Raw genomic sequence first — 19,819 nt, 5'->3', positions numbered from 1 at the left:
GCTGGGGCCCTGAGAAGGTGTCAGGGAGCAGGTATGGTGTAGTATTGGACCCTTGCTGTGCAGCTTCTGGCTCTCTGTATTCATGGGGAGGTCAACTGCTTAACAAACAGCCCAGTATCAGTCCTTAACACATAAAAGGGCACTTCCGTTCATACAAAGTCCAGAGCAAATATTCCTATTCGGGAACATATCTGGGCAGCCCTCCTGTAAGATCATGCCTTCTTTCTCCCTCTTTGCGTGGCTCCAAGGTTGTGGTAAATGAAGGGGATCCCTTTCCCTCTGGCTCTACCAGTCTCTTCTCACCCTTTATCCCCCAGCCAGTTGCCCTCAGTCTGATGGCACCTTGGACTCCATCCCAGCGAGGCCTGGGCTCACAGCCATGATTCCCAACTCTGACCTGGGCTCACAGCTTTGCCTCACCTGGGGCCCTGCTGTGTGGGCATCTCAGCCTGTGTCCTCCAGGTAGACTGCCTCCTGCAGCATCTGAAGCACAGGGCTTGCCAAGTTCAGTCTCTGAGGGCTCAGAGACTGTGGCTGTGGCAGCACCTGCAAGATGCCTCCAGTGATCACCACCAGGTGCCACATCCTCCTATTGAGTGTGACCTGGGCTTAGGGCCTTGTATCCAACCGATAGAATAAGGTAGACTTGATGGTGAGTGACTCAGAGTTTAGGTAGCAGAAGATACATGGCGCTCTCTCCATCTCTCTGTCTGTCTCTCTCTCTTTTGTGACTGGCTTGCTCTGGAGAAGTCTGGTAAGTGGCAACAGCCAGGCTAATCGACAAGCCCACCAGCAGGGCTCTAAAGCCTTCTGCCAGAAGTTTCATGGGTGAGCTTGGGTGTGGGTTGTCTAGCCCTACTCAAGGCTCTGAGACTATCCCCCTACAGTAGAACAGGTCGGCTACCTCCTCATGAGTGAGCTGAGCAGGAACCCTCAGTTGCTCCCAGCCTCCTTGGGACATAGTTGACTCATCCATTAATGCTCATGGCCCTTTCACCCTAAGCTAACCCACAACGTGAGTAGCTGACAGTGATCAGGACAATGAGTTGGAAGGGAGGGATTCAGGATGGAGGGAGGGACAGAGCTGATATGATAAAGAAGGAGATTACCTTGATTGACTAAATTGAGGAGACGGAGCATCCTGAGAAAGAGATCAGCAGGTCCTCAGACAAAGCAAGTGGGAGGGCAGGAACTCTTAGAAGGACCACCCAGCCACCCACAAAAGTGTGGACCTAATAAATCCTTGCTGCCTTCAGATACTAAGGTCTGCAGTGGTTCATTGCCAGCAAAGGAAACCTGCAGGGAGCTTCTCTCCTTGGCAAACCTGGCCTTCCTTCATTGCCCCACCCACCTGCCACTACCTCCCTCTTCATGGGTGGAAGCTATCACTCCCCCTCTCAACCCCACTGTTCTTGATTCCCCCCATCTCTTGGGACCCTAGAGCACTCATGTCATCAGTCAGAACAGGCCATTGTGAGAGGTTGGGCACATTTATGACCATTCCTCACAAGATTCATAATGGCTGCTGCTGCTGCTAAGTCGTTTCAGTCATGTCCGACTCTGTGTGACCCCATAGATGGCAGCCCACCAGGCTCCCCTGTCCCTGGGATTCTCCAGGCAAGAACACTGGAGTGGGTTGCCATTTCCTTCTCCAATGCATGAAAGTGAAAAGTGAAAGTGAAGTCGTTCAGTCATGTCTGACTCTTAGCAACCCCATGGACTGCAGCCTACCAGGCTCCTCCATCCATGGGATTTTCCAGGCAAGAGTACTGGAGTGGGGTGCCATTGCCTTCTCCCGCAGAATGGTTAATTATCACATTATATCTATTTCACTCCAAGATGCAAGGTGCATGTTGTGATACTTGTTTCTCTGATAGCAAAACTGAGGTTTGGAGGGGATGTGACTTGCCCAGAGCCACTGAAAAGGGTTGAGCCAGATTTAGACTCAAATTTACATTCTTGAAATGCCCCACATTTATAATTATTGGTTGATTAGCTTCTGGAAGAAGAAAAGCTATTTTCCCGTGACAGCTGTGAGGGTTCACAGGATAGCCCCTGTGCCGCCATCCTGTCCTTCATCCCTGACGTGTGTCACAGACCCAGTGGCCCAGAATTCCTCTCATCAGAGGCTTGTCCCCATCTGCCCTGCTTGCAGACACTGACCATTCACTCCTCATGTTCCTTCTCTCCCTGGTCTGCCCTGCGTCTGCACATAGCCTCCCCCTTGTCTCCCACAGAACAGGGCAGAGGTGGTAAGTTGGAGCTGACTGGTCAGGGAGGAAGGAGTAGCATGCCATACTCTGGCCCATCGGATCCACCATCTGGGAAGGGGACACAGAGCAGCAGGGCTGCAGGGCCAGGCTGGGACACAATGGGAGGCTCCCAGCTGGGGAGAAGGGTGGAGGAAGAGAAGGCTGAAACAGAATTCTTTCACTGATGAATTGACATTTATGGAGCTCCCTTCTGTGTCAAGGTCAAGGCTGAAGTTACAAAGGAGGAGTAGGGACTACATCATGGACATCAGCTCGTGTGACATCAGAGCTGAGGTCAGAGATCACCTTAGTCCCTCAGAGAAACTGAAACTCAGAGGGCGGGTGAAGAGGTCTGCCCTTGGTCATTCAGCCAGTGACAGAGCTGAAGTCTCCTTTCCCGCCTCGTGGGCCCCTCTGGCTGCCAGCCCAGGGCTCAGACAACTCAGAAACTCAAAGGTGCCAAGATGAGTCAGAGGGTTGTGGCTTTGTCTTCCTCTCCAGCTCAGGGAGGGAGGAGGTGGGACAGGCAGGAGGCAGGATGAGGGAGCTTGTAGGAGAAAGGGCTGCAACTGGGGGCTGCTTCTGTGCTGTCACTCAAGGCAGAGGAAGAGAAACCTGCTAACTGGAGCTGCTCTTGTCCCGCCCATTGACTGACAGGACCACAGAGGATGGAGACACAGACATCATTCTCTCCAAGCGCCTCTCCCACTTCTCAGGTGGGCAGATCGAGGAGAGGCTTCCTTGCAGAAGAGTCATAGCAGGAGAGCAAATCACTGATGCCAGAGTCGGGTCTCTGCCAGAAGCTAAGTGTGACCCAGGGCATGGGGTGGAGACACAAGTCAGGGAAGGCTCTGGAGCTATGTTCAACAGACACCTCCAGGAAGCCTTCTGGGATCACAGCACCTCCCTCCATCCTTGCCCTTTGGGGCAGCCTTGCCAGCCTTGCCCTTTGGGGCAGCCCCTTCTCTGGGGAGGCCCTCAGTAGAACTCCAAGTGTTGGTCTCTGGGGATGTTGTACTTGAGCTTGTGGGCTTCGAAGAGGTTTTCCAGCTCCTTCATGTAGCGCTGGTGCAGCCTGTCCACCTCCTCCTGGGAGGGATGAGGTGTCTTCTGCACCTCGATGGGCTTCTCCACTGCAAGACACAGACGTCAGTGGTGGCCCAGAGCAGGAACCACTGAAGGTGCAGGGACCCTCGGGGTTCCCACTAGTATGGTCATCTGAGCAGGTAAGCACTCTTTCTCCCTCCTTTTCAATTCTGTTTTGGGTCCTAGATTCAAAAATGTTAAGACAACTCCAAGATTCTGATATGTTAACAATACTACCAGCTGGTATTTGTATGTCATATCTCCTATATTATCCTACCAATCCTATGGTGATGGAACCTGCTATTATTCCTTTCAGGCAATGAGGTTCAGGGAGGTTAAGTAACTTGTTCAAGGTCACATAGCCAGGAACAATCAGTGCCAGGTTGTATGTAGCTCTGGGGATGTGCTCAGCCTCAGGAACAGGTGGGTCTGGGAGTCTCAGATGCCATGTCGGAAGTGCCTGTATGGCTGGGAGGAGGTGGCCCACAGCCCAATCATCCTTCTTCCACCTCTCCCTCCATTCTGGCCTGCAGTGCCCCTGCTCCAGGGAGGACATGGGAGGTCCTATCAACCTCCTCCCTCTGGATCTACTTGGCTCAGAAAGCAGCTGTCATGTCTCATTCTCTTGGGAATGGTCTGGAGGCAGCAACACTATAAACGTTATAAACTATAATGTTCTCTCACTATAAACGTGAGAATATTACCACACAACGCAAAGAAAGTTTGGTAGAGGGTGTTGCCTATACTCAAGATATGGCTGGGTAAGTACAGATGAACACAGCTTTGCCACTGGAACCTAGGTGGAGTTCAAGAAGAAAGCAAATGAGATGACCAAATAGCTGAAAAGATGGGGTTAAGTTCATGCCCACTATTTACAGAGAAATTCCTCAGACTCTCCTTCATAGCTTGCTAATTGCTACTTTACACATAATTCTAACAGACTTGAAATGCCCTTCCCTAGTATTCATCTTCTCCAGTAAGCCTTATAAGACCCTGTGGTCAGAATTAAACTCTCCTTCTCTGGTATAATAAAAAGTCAAACACCCTGATCAAACCTCAACTTTATTACAAAGGCCAGGGTGATCTTTTGGAAGTGATTTATCTTCTCTATGTCTCAAGTTGCAATCAATAAAATGGAGATGAGTGTCCCATTTCAAAAGACTGAGCTGCTGCATGTAAGGAACCAGTGCAGTGCCTGGCACACTGCAGGGGCTCAGTAATCAGTAGTGGCCACTGGTCTTTGTGCCCCTGTTGCTCTTCTCATTCTAGAATGCCTTCATCAGGGTTACTTGCCTGTGTGTCTAATACTCTAGAAAGTGTGCTCCACAAAGTGAAGTGTGTACTGGTCTATGTCCACATGCCCTTGCAGCACAAGCCCACATTTTGCTCTGTAGCCCTTCCCCGCCTCTCAGCCCGGGTCTAGGCTCACCCACAGTGGTGACGGGCCAGTGGTAGGGCATAAGACCAAAGCTGTATTGGAAGACTCCACGGCCATAGAAGAGTGGCATGGAGCCTCCTGTGACCTTCTGAAGTCCGTCCTGGAACCAGCGCAACCAGGTGCCAGGAGAGTTCTCAACCTGCTCATAGATGTCATTCTCCCCAAAGGAGAAGATCGGCACCAGAGCTGCCCTAGAGGGAGACAGGAGAGAGGGCGCATGGAGGGTCAAGAAGGCATAAGCTGGTCACCTAGCTTCCTGAAGGGCCCCAGTGAGCAGGAACTGGAGGAGAGGACAGAGCCCTGGGACAAAAGTAGGAGGCCTCGGGTGTGTCCCAGATCTGCCACGGTCTTGCTTTGTGACTGTAAGCGGGACCTGGCCTGTCTCAGGGCCACTGTCTGACAGTTGTAACATGATAGTGAATCCAGAATGCTGCAGATATAAAACAATTCCAAACTTTCTGGAAAAATTTCTTCCAGCCCAGCTAGTTTTGTATTCTTCATAGATGTTTAAAGATAGGAGAATAGTTCTAAGCTATGTCCCAAGCTCCATTGTCCCAGATTTCCTAGGTCTCAGATGTAATGCAAACTTTCAGCAATATGACCTTTAAGACTTAATCCCTTCACAAGATATTCCTTCTAGAATATTCTCTGGGTATTTGTGCATGAGACAGCACATGGATCACCAACACAGAATCTTCATTGTCAATGGATTGAGACTCTTCCTGCCAAAATAGGATGTATATTCATCTGTGCTGTCTTCCCACCAAAACACAATCCTTACCAATCTCCAGTTGAACCCAGAGCCCTCTTCCCAATACCCATGCATCAGGGCAAGCCTGATGAAGCCCTTGCGGTTCAGCAGCTCCAGCTTGTAGCCTCCAGACCTGGCATCCAGTGCCTCCTGGACACCCCCAACAATGATGGCCAGCAGGTTCCCAACTCCTTCCCTGCTCAGAATGTGAGAAACACTCTCCTTGTCTGCAGCAACCATCCCTGAAGGGAAGAAAAAAATGAAGTATGGTTTTAACGGGGCCAGGATGGTAGGTGAGGATGTGGGCTGGGCTCCACTCTAGCTCCCAGCTGGGAGTTCTCTGAGGACTGAGACCGGGTCTTTCAGGTCTTCCCAACCCCTAGTCAAGCAGATTGCTGAGCAGCGCTGTGGGAAGTGCTTCCTTGAGTCTAGCTTCCTTCTCCACTACACATTCACTTGCAAGAAGTACAGAACAGTTGGCAGCCCTCCTTAAAATCCCTCCCCCATGCCAGCAGACCTCATCTACCTGGGCTACCCAGGGTTGGGAAGACTCACCGCCTATTATGATATAATCCCTGAAGACAGGGGCCCAGAACCACAAGTTCAGCATCATCAGATGTGAGCAGATCCCAGGGAACAGTGAGGGAAAACCAGTCCCATCCGTGCATAGGTTGGTAAAAGCTCTAACAGCTGCAATTCCATGAGGGTGGTAGCCAGTGAGGTAGTTCCGGGAGGGGTCCAACTCGGCAGTCTTGACCAGCTGCAGGGACGGCAGCCTGGTGAATCGGGGCTGCACCACGTGACCACCCTGGCCTCCCTGATGACTTTCTGTGCTGACCTCCTCTATGTGTCCCCTGTGCCTAAGTGCTATCACACCCCCATGTGAGTGTCCTGAGATTAGAGATGCCTTTCTGAGGATCCTTGTCCCTGGTGCAGGCCTGGAGCAGAGGAGATACTCTGGGAGACCATGAAATGAAGCAGGACAGAATGGACACATGAATGGATAAGGCCAATGCCGCCCATCTGGGAAGGAAGACCCCTGCCCAAGGCAGAGGTAGGACTCCTGGCAGGGTGACGGAGACACAAGCCTCTGTCCTATGTGAAGGGAGACCTAATCCCAGGCAGAGCCCACCCAAAATGAAGGAGCCATCACAGGAGGGAGTGAGCATCTCTCCAAGGGCTATGGCAGCTGGAGGCCTGCCCAGGTTGGGGCTGACCCCTGAACCCCTGTGACTCAGTGTAAGAGACCCCAGGGTACAAGGAAGTGGGTGCCAGGAGAAGGGGCATGAAGTCCTGGTGATGCCCGCAGGTGGAAAGGGGTCAAGGAGGTGTCCTGCCAAGTCTGCAGCACTCCCAGACACCGGGTCACAGCCTGCCCACAGCACTGCACCCCTGTTCAGGTGTTGGTCTGTGTAAACACTGCTGCTCCAGGATAATGAAATTGTCATCCAGAAACCCAGCTCCGGGACTGATCTCCAGCATGAGGTGAAGGCAGCTTGTCCTGGGGAAACACTGCCTGATTCTCTACTATCACCTCTTTAGGAAGCACATAGGGTGCATTTAGAAAGCTCCAGTGCTCAGAAGTAGTCTCCTAATTTCACTAGAAACTGTATCACTAGGCCCTAGCTCATAGAATCACAGCGCAAAGGCTTGTGATGTGAAGTAGACCCAGCAGAGTTGTTAGGACAAGGAATGTTGCTTGCCTGCCTTCAAGCCAGCGGCCACTGTAGCTGCCACTGACAATGGGCCTTGAAAATAATTCAGGATGGAGGAAAACAAGATACTAGTCATAGAGAATGGGAATGCACATCACAGGAATAATTGCAGTGAGCCCAAACCTTCCCATCTTCCCTTACTAGAAACGGACAAAAATTACTAACTTGAGACATCAGCTTTTTGTAACTGGCAAGTAATCTTTTGAAGTTTGGCTACATAGGTTTTTGGGTTTTTTGTTTGTTTGTTTTTTCCAGCAAAATCTGTAAGTTCTGACTCCTCCCTTACCTTTTAGAACAGCTCCCCAGAGATTATTGAGAGGCTATCTCCTTACTACAGTCCTCAGTAAGGTCCCAGAACAAAATCCCTCACAACTTTTGACTTGTGCATTTGTTTTCAGTAGACAACAGAGACTCCCTGGCCCCTCTACTTCCTGACCTCCTAAGATCCCTGCAGGGCCTGCTCTGTAAAGCTGTGTGGAAGACTTGAAAGTTCTCCTGGGAGGGGACAAGAGTCCAGAATCTGCGCTTCACAGCGACCCCTGCAGGCCTCAGTCCCAGACAGGGAGGTCAAGGTGCATGTCATCTCTCGCTCTGCTGGCCACTTGGTGGTACTGCCCGCCCTCTGCAGGTGATGCCGCAGGACTGCAAGCGGCCTACAATCCTGAGCAGGGTGTACGTGGAATTTCTGCAATTTCAGTTTCAGACAATGTTAACAGTGCCCTATTTGAAAAATCCTCTGGGGGAGATACCTGGCTAGAGGAGGGACAGAACAGACGTAGATAAGACAGGCACAGAACAACTCAGCACCATTTTTCTGCCAGATGTGCAAATGACAGGAGCTCCAGGTGTGAAAGGAGAGCCACATGCTGTCCTTAGAAGGTCCCAGGACGACCTGATGTCTTAGGGACTCCACACAACCCAGTGATGTATGTGACAGCATCTCCAGTTTACAATGGAGAATCGAGGCTCAGAGAGCATGTGTAACTCACCCCAGGTCTCACAGCTGGCATGTTGCAGATCTGGTGGTGGAATCTATGATGTCCACCCTCAGAGGAGACACCATACACAGTCTTCTCTCCTGTGTCCAGAGAGGACCACCTGTCCCTGCCTGGCACCTCTCTGAGTCCTCACTGCCTTCCGCTTCCTATTCCCACTAGATAATCAACGACCACAACTGCTTACATCCAACGGTTTAGTCTGTCTAGGATTCAGGAATGGGGCAAAAGGTCAGTTCACTCAAATTCAGGGTCCTCCATTACTAACATCTGATTTGGGGGTACAGAGTCACATGTCTAAAATGGACATGAAGTACCCTGAGTAAGAGACTAAGAGACATGAAATACAAGGGATCAATTTTGTGTGGAAACTAGGATTCAGAATGGGGTAAAGCTCTGTCCTAGGACACACAGCACACTGGAGTTCGGGCAGGATCCATCCTGCGTTCTCTCTGCTCTGCTTCTATCCTCAGAGCTAAACACACACTTTAAAAGCAGTAAACGAACTTTCTGTGTGTCCTTGATCACAACTTCATCCTTCTCTGGGTGTTTCATCATCTGATAAAGTGTGGGTTAGATGCTCTCTTGATGCCTTGTATTTATCATTGAATCCTTCACCCCAAAACTTACACTGTAAGGGCTTTACGCCTGTGTGTTAAGATACATATGTGTGCCTTACCAATTGCCCCATAGAGCCCTTCAAATCTCATTCATACATCAGTCCTCATATTGGCTCCACATCTCCACACATAAGAAAACATAGCCAGACAGAAACTGACTCTTCTCGGGCCACATGGTGTAGAAGCCTGTCTCCTGCCTCCAAGCCCAGTATGCTGCTCACTAAACACAGGGTCACACTTCCCCATGGACACATGGGGACTATGGTCCTGACCACTCCCTAGCCAGCCCTATACTTACCGAGATGGGGAAATAGTCCTTCATGTGCTTCCATACAGCCCAGCGCCTTAGTACATCAATGTGCCTGCTCCCCTGCCAAGGCTTGGCTCGATCCAGGTACCACCAGACTGCATACAGGATACTGATGATCCAGAATCTTGTGAACAGGAGGCCTATGAAGACCACGTGGCAGAGAAGGGCTGGGAAGGGAAGCAGAAGCTGTAGTGGTCAGCAGTGTGAAGGAACGCGCTCTCCCCATTTGCCCAGCACTCTTCTGTCCAGTCCTCACCCCGGGAGGAAGAAATCAGCCTCTCAAGCCTTCAAGGAAGAGGGAATACAAGCAACACAATTAGTGTCACCCTGAGCCTGCGTTTGAAACCAGGTAAGACTAAGTCCAAACTCACTTTTTCCCACAGCACCAGACACTCTTCTCACTTGGGTCTTCCCCCTCCACCTCCCTCTCTGTCTATATTCACCAATAGATGCCTGGTGGAAATATGACAGGATGAACTCTTTCTAGTATCCATTCTATGAGACTCCAGAGACAATAGAGATTATTTCTACCCAGTCCACTTCCTGTTTACCTCCAGCACATCTTTCTATAATCTTGTATTCCGTAGATAGATCCTCCCTTTAGCTAAAGTCCTCCCATGATTTATCATAACTTTGAGGCTCAGCTCAAGCAGCTCAGCCTGATTTCAAGCTCCCCACTGGTGGCCTGTCTTGCTCTCTCTTGCTCCAGCCTCACTGCACCCCATGTTCGAGCCACACTAAGCTGTTCAGTATTGATACATCTCCTGGTGATCTTTAGCTTTTACTCAGCTCTTTTCTCCACTGCTATACACTATCCTACTGAAGGAGGGAGAGAAGAAGAGGGCAACCCACGCCTGGCCTGTCCATCAGGAGTGCAACAGGGCTAGGAGCAGCACCGTGAGGAATTCATCCCAGACTCAGGATTTTCTGAGTTCCTTTCACAGGCTAATCCCAGCTGTAACTCAGGGTCAGGTGGTCTGCGGGGCTGTCTTTAATCTGATGCCAATTGACCTCATTCTTAGAAAATATTAACACCATGCTCTCAAACTCTTTAAGAAGGTCAACCTCCACTTGTATTCCAAATGAAAGTAGGATAGGCTGGGCCTGTCATTCATGGCCAACTTCCAGGAGGCGAGACTTTTGATCCAGTCTGAATAGTAGTAAAATGCATAAGCTAAGTAGGTTGGGGCTCACAGAGGCTCACTTTATTCAGAGCACCGACAGTGTGTCAGATGCTGGTGATACACCTGTGAGCAGCACACAGATATTCTTGCCGTCGTGCTCAGGATTTCAGTGTTGTGTCTGGGGCAGTTTCTAATGTTTATTCAATTTTTTATGGTAGTAAAACATAGATTAAACATAACACTTATCATCAAAACAATTTTTTGTATTTTAGTATTTTTTATAAAAATTGTATTAGAGTGTAGTTAATTCACAATATTGTGTTCATTTCATGTGTTCAGTTCAGTCGCTCAGTCGTGTCGGACTCTTCACGACCCCATGAATCGCAGCACGCCAGGCCTCCCTGTCCATCACCAACTCCCAGAGTTCACTCAGACTCACATCCATCGCGTCAGTGATGCCATCCAGCCATCTCATCCTCTGTCGAGCCCTTCTCCTCCTGCCCCCAATCCCTCCCAGCATCAGAGTCTTTTCCAATGAGTCAACTCTTTGCATGAGGTGGCCAAAGTACTGGAGTTTCAGCTTCAGCATCATTCGAGAAAGTAAATGAGTTATACGTATACATATATCCACACTTTTAAAAAATTCTTTTCCCATATAAACAATGCTCTATGTGCTCTATAGAGGTTCTTATTAGTTATCTATTTTATAGATTAGTTCAGTTCAGTTCACTTCACTTGCTCAGTCGTGTCCGACTCTTTGCGACCCCATGGACCACAGTACGCCAAGCCTCCCTGTCCATCACCAACTCCTGGAGTTCACCAAAACTCATGTCCATTGAGTCAGTGATGCCATCCAATCATCTCATACCCTGTTGTCCCCGTCTCCTCCTGCCCTCGATCTTTCCCAGCATCAGGGTCTTGTCAAATGAGTCAGTTGTTTGCATCAGGTGGCCAAAGTATTGGAGTTTCAGCTTCATCATCAGTCCTTCCAATGAACACTCAGGACTGATCTCCTTTAGGATGGACTGGTTGGATCTCCTTGCAGTCCAAGGGACTCTCAAGAGTCTTCTCCAACACCGCAGTTCAAAAGCATCAATTCTTCAGTGCTCAGATTTTTTTTATAGTCCAACTCTCACAATCATACATGACTACTGGAAAAACCATAGCCTTGACTAGACAGACCTTTGTTGACAAATTAATGTCTCTGCTTTTTAATATGCTGTCTAGCATATTAAATAACTTTCCTTCCAAGGAATAAGCATCTTTTAATTTCATGGCTATAGTCACCATCTGCAGTGATTTTGGAGCCCAAAAAAATAAAGTCTGACACTGTTTCCACTGTTTCCCCATCTATTTGCCGTGAAGTGATGGGACCAGATGCCATGATCTTCATTTTCTGAATGTTGAGCTTTAAGCCAACTTTTTCACTCTCCTCTTTCACTTTCATCAAGAGGCTCTTTAGTTCTTCTTTGCTTTCTGCCATAAGGGTGGTGTCATCTGCATATCTGAGATTATTGATATTTCTCCTGGCTATCTTGATTCCAGCTTGTGCTTCTTCCAGCCCAACGTTTCTCATGATATACTCTGCATAGAAGTTAAATAAGCAAGGTGACAATATACAGCCTTGATGTACTCCTTTCCCTATTTGGAACCAGTCTGTTGTTCCATGTCCAGTTCTAACTGTTGCTTCCTGACCTGTATACAGATTTCTCAAGAGGCAGGTCAGGTGGTCTGGTATTCCCATTTCTTTCAGAATTTTCCACAGCTAACTGATCCACACAGTCAAAGGCTTTGGCATAGTCAATAAAGCAGAAATAGATGTTTTCCTGGAACTCTCGTGCTTTTTCCATGATCCAGCGGATGTTGGCAATTTGATCTTTGGTTCCTCTGCCTTTTCTAAAACCAGCTTGAACATTTGGAAGTTCACAGTTCACATACTGCTGAAGCCTGGCTTGGAGAATTTTGAGCATTACTTTACTAGCATATGAGATGAGTGCAATTGTGCAGTAGTTTGAGCATTCTTTGGCATTGCCTTTCTTTGGGATTGGAATGAAAACTGACCTTTTCCAGTCCTGTGGCCACTGCTGAGTTTTCCAAATTTGCTGGCATATGGAGTGCAGCACTTTCACAGCATCATCTTCCAGGATTTGAAATAGCTCAACTGGAATTCCATCACCTCCACTAGCTTTGTTCAGAGTGATGCCTCCTAACGCCCACTTGACTTCACATTCCAGGATGTCTGGCTCTAGGTGAGTGATCATACCATTGTGATTATCTTGGTCGTGAAGTTTTTTTGTACAGTTCATCTGTGTATTCTTGCCACCTCTTCTTAATTTCTTCTGCTTCTGTTAGGTCCATACTATTTCTGTGCTTTATTGAGCCCATCTTTGCATGAAATGTTTCCTTGGTATCTCTAATTTTCTTGAAGAGATCTCTAGTCTTTCCTATTCTATTATTTTCCTCTATTTCTTTGCACTGATCACTGAGGAAGGCTTTCTTATCTCTCCTTGTTATTCTTTGGAACTCTGCATTCAAATGGGTATGTCTTTCCTTTTCTCCTTTCCTTTTTGCTTCTCCTCTTTTCACAGCTATTTGCAAGCCCTCCTCAGACACCCATTTTGCTTGTTTGCATTTCTTTTTCTTGGGGATGGTCTTGATCCCTGTCTCCTGTACAATGTCATGAACCTCCATCCATAGTTCATCAGGCACTCTGTCTATTAGATTTAATCTATCTATTTTATAGATAGTAGTGTGTATATGTCAATCCAAATCCCCCAATATTTCCTTCTCCACTTGGTTCCCCTGGTAACTGTAGGTTTGTTTTCTACACCCATGACTCTATGAAATATAAATAAATAAAAATATTTGTACCCTTTTAATTGATTCTGCATATAAGTGACATCATACAATATTTGTCTTTTGGTATCTGACTTACTTCACTCAGTATAGCAATCTCTAGGTCCATCCATGTTGCTGCAAATGGCATTATTTTGTTCTGTTTAATAGCTGAGTAATATTCCATTATCTATATGTTCTACATCTTCTTGATCCATTCCTCTGTCAACGGACATTTAGATTGTTTCCATGTCTTATTTATTGTAAATAGGGCTGCAATGGACATTGTGGTGCTTGGATATTTTCAAATTATGGTTTTCTTGACAAAGGCACTATGGAGAACTATATGGAGATACCCTATGAAACCAAAGATAGGGCAACCATAAGACCCAGCATTCCCACTCCTGGGCATGCACCTGAAATGATTTTTCATGTATTGTTGATGGCATTAATTCACTCACATTGTTGTGTAACAATCACCATCCTTCATCTCTGGAACTCTTTTCATCTTCCCAAACTGAACCTCTGTACCATTGAAATGGGAACTCCCATGTCTGGTCTAGAGAATAAAACCCAAATTGTTCATAGTGGCTCCTTGCGGGGTAGGATTCACTTTTAGAATACATATTCTGTTTGGATGAGTTACAATAACATGGATTCATTTTTCACTCAGAAAAAAAAATATTTTAAAAATGCTTGCATTTCCACTTAACCAAAAGAACTCTCCTCACCCCACAGTATATCTCACCCTGGACTCACATTTTAACTTCTGTCAGCAGGCAATGCCAAAATTTGGAGTATTTCCAGTCCCTGAGAAAGGAAGCTCCCTTCTTTCCTTTCATAATACCCAGCAGTAAAAATGTAAATCCACACTTTACCAAGCAGATAGGCAGGTTGGTTAAGGTCACATAGCTAGGATAGGACCTGATATTCAGTTCTACCACTGTGCTGCATCATGCTCCTAATATTCATTCATTCAACAGTTATCAACCTCAACTCTCCAAGGAGATGGAGACACAGATAAGAAGACCACCTGTTTGAAAGAAGCTTACCTTCCTGTGTGAGTGTGTGCATTAAAGAAAAAAGAGCAGAGTAAACAAGTAACCAATGGAAAGTATTTGTTTCTCAGACTTGAGACCTTGATGACAGGTCCCTGTTGACCCTTCTGGCCACTTCTTTGCCCCTCCCCCAAATGCCTGCTCTATGTCCAGCGTGAGCCAGCTGCTCACTACATGTGCAGCATTTACTGGCCCACTGGAAACCCTTGCTTTCCTGCCAGTCTGTACATTCTGCTTGTGGACAACCTCTTCAGTATCTTTGAAAAGGAGCCCCATCTGCCCACTGCTAGTCTCCATAGACCAGGGTAAATAATCTTTTCAGAATTCAGAGTTATAATTCAGAATGTGAGGTTCAAGAGGCAATTTGGAGGATATTGCCTAGGTATAAAACAATTTCTAATATAAGCATTTAAACTATAAAACCATTCTTGGCTCTCGGGCTCTACTGCTGGGAGCTAGCAGGGGAATCCTCTCCATGGCAAAGGTCATGAGGAAGGGAGCCTGGCAAAAGGCAAAGGCTGAGATCAGGCCTCAGGGGTACCCCTGGATTTTCCTGAGCATCTACCCCCAAAACCAGAGTCTGCCTGCTTTATTGTACTGTGCTTTCCACTCTTCTGACATAACAGGGAGCTATCCTCAACTACCTTTCTCTGGAAAAAGTTAACTTAGAGCTCCAACTGGTCTCCTGCATATGAAAGGAGTGTCTCAGCTCAAACCCCTCTGACGGCTCTCTAACTTGCCTGACAGTTAGAGACTTTTACAACTTGTGATTGTTTATAGCCCCTCAACCGCAAGAGGCATGCAGCTTAAAACATCTTAAAGATATAGAGCCTTTTCTGAAAAGCTAAAAATTATATTGGTGATGGGTTTCACTGTTGAGTCAATGACTGCTGCCAGGCCTCCATATTCTTTATCTTTTGGGCACCTGGAGGATATTAATCAATGTAATTGGGATATAGATAAGGGAATATAGTAGTGTTAATGTTAGCAACACTCGACTTTTGAGTTAGTAAACTTTCTCTTTGTTGTAAATCACTGTACTCCTCTTTCTTTGTTAGAAATTGTTGTGTCCTTGCTATATAAGAAAGTAACCTTAATTAGTGCTTTCTGAGAGTGGCACCAGACTTTAGTAAGAACAACACTTTTAAGGCAAATAAGTTTTCTGGTTGAGGGACCCTTATCAGAAAAGGGCCATAAAATGCTAATAGGCCTCCTGGCCAGAAGATGATGTAAATCACCTAAGACTTGTGTATACAGCTAGGTATGCAGAGAGAAAGCCTGGTCTGGATAAGAGTCAGGGCTGCTGACCTGCATAACTTTGTATTATCCATTGATCTCTATGTACAACCAAAAGTATAAAAAGCTTTCCCAGACAATAAAGGATGAACCAGTCACTGGAAAGACTGGTTTCCCCCGTGTGGTCTTTTCTCCTTCTTTTCTTTTCTGGCTGAATTCCCATGTGGAGTGTGGAGGCTCGCCATGTCTACTTACTTGCCCTGGCTTCTAAGACCCACGTGAGAGGGAGCCCAAGGTGGGACACCCTCTGCTATTCAAATGGGTGCCGGTGGCCTACATAGGTGGTGCAAGTTTCTTGTCTTGAAACTTTATCAGCTTTCCACGTAAATCAAGTTATTCAGCCTCTTTTCTCCACTAATTTTCCTACTACACTATTCTTTCCTAATCTCTTTATATTTCTAAATAAATAAGTTTTTCCTCGCCGACTCTGTCCCCACTTCAAATTCCCTGGATCCACCTGGGCTGGACCCCGGCACTCTACAAAAATACAAACACAATCAGAAGGCTGGATTTGGCCCTATTGACTATGCTAAAACCTTTGACTGTGTGGATCATAATAAACTGTGGAAAATTCTTAAAGAGACAGGGATACTAGACCACCTTACCTGCCTCCTGAAAAACCTGTATGCAGGTCAAGATGCAACAGTTAGAACCAAACAAGGAACAACGAACCGGTTCAATTAGGAAAGGAATATATCAAGGCTGTATATTGTCCCTCTGCTTATTTAAATTATATGCAGAGTACATCATGCCAAATGCAGGGCTGGATGAAATTAAAGCTGGAATCGAGATTGCCGGGGAAAATATCAATAACTTCAGATACACAGTTAATACCACTCTATGGCAAAAAAAAAAAAAAGAAAGAAAGTGAAAATCACTCAGCTGTGTCCGACTCTTTGTGAGTCCATGGACTGTAGCCTACCAGTCTCCTCTGTCCATGGAATTCTCCAGGCCAGAATACTGAAGTGGGTAGCTGTTCCCTTCTCCAGCAGATCTTCCTGACCAAAGAATCAAACTGGGGTCTCCTACATTGCAGGCAGATTCTTTACCAACTGAGCTACCAGGGAAGCCCATGGCAGAAAGCAAAGAAGAACAAAAGAGCCTCTTGATGAAGGTGAAAGAGAAGCATGAAAAAGCTGGCTTAAAACTCAACATTCAGAAAACTAAGATCATGGGACTTTCTTGGTGGACCAGTGGCTAAAACTCTGAGCTCCCAATGCAGGGGGCCAGGGTACCATCCCTGGTCAGGAAACTAGATCCCACATGTCATAACTAAGACTCAGCAAAGCCAAATAAATAATTATTTTTTAAAAAACTACAATCATGGTGTCTAGTCCCATCACTTCATGGCAAGTAGATGGGGAAAAAATAGAAATAGTGACAGACTACATTTTCTTGGACTCCAAAATCATCGCAGATGGTGACTGCAGTCATGAAATTAAAAGACACTTGCTTCTTGGGGAAAAAAAGCTATGACAAATCTAGACAGCATATTAAAAAGCAGAGACATCACTTTGCCAACATAAGCCCATCTAGTCAAAGCTATGGTTTTTCCAGTAATCATGTATGGATGTAAGAGCTGGACCATAAAGAAGGCTGAGTGCTGTGATGCTGTAGAAGACTCCTGAGAGTCCCTTGGACAGAAAGAAGATTAAACTAGTCAATCCTAAAGGAAATCAATCCTGAATATTCATTGGAAGGACTGATGCTGAAGTTGAAGCTCCAATACTTCGGCCACCTGATGCAACTAAAGAGCTAACCCATTGGAAAAGACTCTGGTGCTAGGAATGATTGAAGGTAGAAGGGGACAACAGAGCATGAGATGATTGGATAGCATCATTGACTCAATGGGCATGAGTTTGAGCCAACTCCGGGAGGTAGCGAAGAACAGGGAAGCCTGGCGTACTGCAGTCCATGAGGTAACAAAGAGGTGGACAGGAGTGAGCGACTGAACAAAAACTAATGCTGTAGATAGTATTCTGAGCCTTATTTTTGAGCTTCTTTGCAGATACTGAGCCACCACCAGGTAGAGGGAGTTGCTCACCAGCCTGTAGACCTCAAACCAGGGGAAACCAGAAGATTGGTGATGTTGGCTCCCAGTTACCTTACCACCAAGCAATCAGACAACTGTCTAGGGGCTGATCATGTGCCCAAAAAACTCTACCTCACCCAGTCTCTAGAAGCCATTCCCTGAAATTCAAGAGAGGGAGGGGGAGGGGGTCAACTGTTTTGAGCCAAAACTATCGGGACTCCTTGCTGGGTCCCTGCAATAAATACTGCACTTTCTTTCCCCACAGCCCAGTGTCAGCATGGGAGCTTTCCTGAGCTCGGGCAAGCTGGTGCAAATTTGATTTGGTAACAGCTGCTCCCTGTGATCTGTCTTCCCCAGATACCTCAACACAGAAGATCCCTGAATTGCAGCCTATCACACACAGATTGGACCATGTTACTTCTATATCTGAAGCCCACCTGGACCTCTCCTTTGTCCCCAGATAAGAGAAAAGTATAAGCTCCTGCTCCTGGCACCAGTAGGCCCGATACCTTTCCTCAGCTGCCCTCCCTCTAGCTCCAGGCCCAAGGCTACCTCACCTCCCTGTGCTGTTCCTGACACTCCCAGGTCCCAGGCTGGGCTGAGGGTTGGTGCAGTAGTCAGACACAGCTCCCAAAGCTCCTTCAAGGCCAGCTGAGCAAGATGTTCCTAATTCCTGGTGATCTCCAGGGGCTGAGCTGGGGATTATTCCCCCATCAGTGCACAGTGTGTACCAGATGTGACAGGTGCCCTAGGTTGCCCATTTCCAACCCAGCTTGCCTTACCCATGGACACCCAACAGCCGACCCACTGCAGGACCACCAATGTCTGCAGCCTGCGTTCCCATGGCACACACAAGGGTGTGAACTCCACCATAATGGTTATTCTTCTGGCTCTGGAGGCTTCTCTGAGCTCTGTGACACCTGCTGGTTTTCATTGTTGCCAGCATTTATCCAAGCATTTATGGGGCCTGGGACTGGGTGTCCAGCCAGCCCTAAGATCTCATTGCACCTGCCCCAGCAGGAACTGGTTTCCTAGGAGAAATCTTTAAAGACACCTGGCCTGAGCCTAGCTGAGTATGGAGGAAGAGAAGTACAGTTTACTCCTCAGGCAATACATTATTTGCCAGATCACCTTTGCTCTAATCTTACCTGTTATTTGGCAAATGAAACAGCAAGTATAGGGAGATCCTGTCCTCTTTTCACCCAACCACTTGGCCACAGTAATTGTCTCCTTTCGCCTACCAGGTCAATGGTTCCTCTTCACATATCTTCCCTTCACAGTTGCCATATAAATATCCCTTGCTCCCACCATCTCCTTCATCTCCTTCCCTATTCCTCAGCTCACCTGCACAGCACAACTCAAGAAAGAGCCATCTGCATTAAACACCCTCCCCTCCCATTCTGTCCTCCCTCCTCCAGACTTCAGACATCACTCTTCCATGAAACTGCCCTTGACAAGTTCACCAGTGGCCTCCACACTGCTGAATCCAGTGGTCAATTCTCAGCTCTCATCTTGATCTCTCAGCAGCCTCAGACACAGTTGATCCCTCCCTCCTCCTTGAAACCACTTGGCCTGTGGGCACCACCCTCTCCTGGTTTGCCTCCTGCCCCTCTGGCTGCCCCTGGGTCTCCACAGTGGCTCTTATCTTTCACCAGGCTAAGTGTTTGAGGGTCCTCCTATCCCTTCAGTCCCTGGACCTTCCCTCTTCTTTCCACCCTCTCTCCTGCAGAGAGTCCATCCAGGCTCACGGCCTTGGAATCTGTCTACAGGATGAACACTTCCAAGCTGCATCTCCTGCCTGACCTCCCCCGGGCTCCAGACTTGACTTGTAGGTGGGTACTTGACATCCTCTCTGCTAGTTTCCTTGGCACCTCCATCACAGCCTATCTAGAACTGAACTTGACCTCCCCTCATCTACCCTTTCTACAGTCTCCACATAGCCATAGAGTTTCCCAAAGTCATTACGCGTTACACTGGTGGTCAACTGGTTAGGACTCTGCACTTTCACTGCTCAGATCTGGGATTCCTTGTATACTTCATTGTGCTTAACAGTGTTTTCTCAATGTTTAATGGAGATTGCATTTAAAAATATCTAATGGGGTGGGACAACATGGCAGCCTCCATCCTTGGCTCTGTTTTGTGGATTGTCTGGTAAGTTGTTCCTTCATCAGCTTCAGGCCAAGTTTGAAGTTACAATATGGACTGGAAAAGATGTATCTTCAGAAGAGAAGAAAAAGGCCTATAAGAGGCTATGGAGCAATTCTCTCAGGGAGAATACCATTTTCCCAAATAAGCTTCAGTCAGTGG

General features: G+C 47.3%; 1 protein-coding gene across 1 annotated transcript; it reads right to left on the bottom strand.

The window, feature by feature from the left end:
* Positions 1-3,230: 3,230 nt before the first annotated feature.
* LOC101107387 (2-acylglycerol O-acyltransferase 2-like) lies at positions 3,231-18,385 on the bottom strand. The gene is made up of 6 exons (XM_042232616.1): positions 18,295-18,385; positions 9,156-9,334; positions 6,083-6,287; positions 5,595-5,769; positions 4,768-4,967; positions 3,231-3,385 (listed from the first exon to the last, which is right to left on the bottom strand). The coding sequence occupies exons 1-6, from the start codon at positions 18,383-18,385 to the stop codon at positions 3,231-3,233; spliced, it is 1,005 nt and encodes a 334-aa protein (XP_042088550.1).
* Between the last annotated feature and the right edge of the window lie 1,434 nt (positions 18,386-19,819).

Source organism: Ovis aries, chromosome 15 (genome assembly GCF_016772045.2).
Source record: "Ovis aries strain OAR_USU_Benz2616 breed Rambouillet chromosome 15, ARS-UI_Ramb_v3.0, whole genome shotgun sequence".
Lineage (NCBI taxonomy): Eukaryota > Metazoa > Chordata > Mammalia > Artiodactyla > Bovidae > Ovis > Ovis aries.
This window is presented reverse-complemented; position numbering and strand designations above follow the sequence as displayed.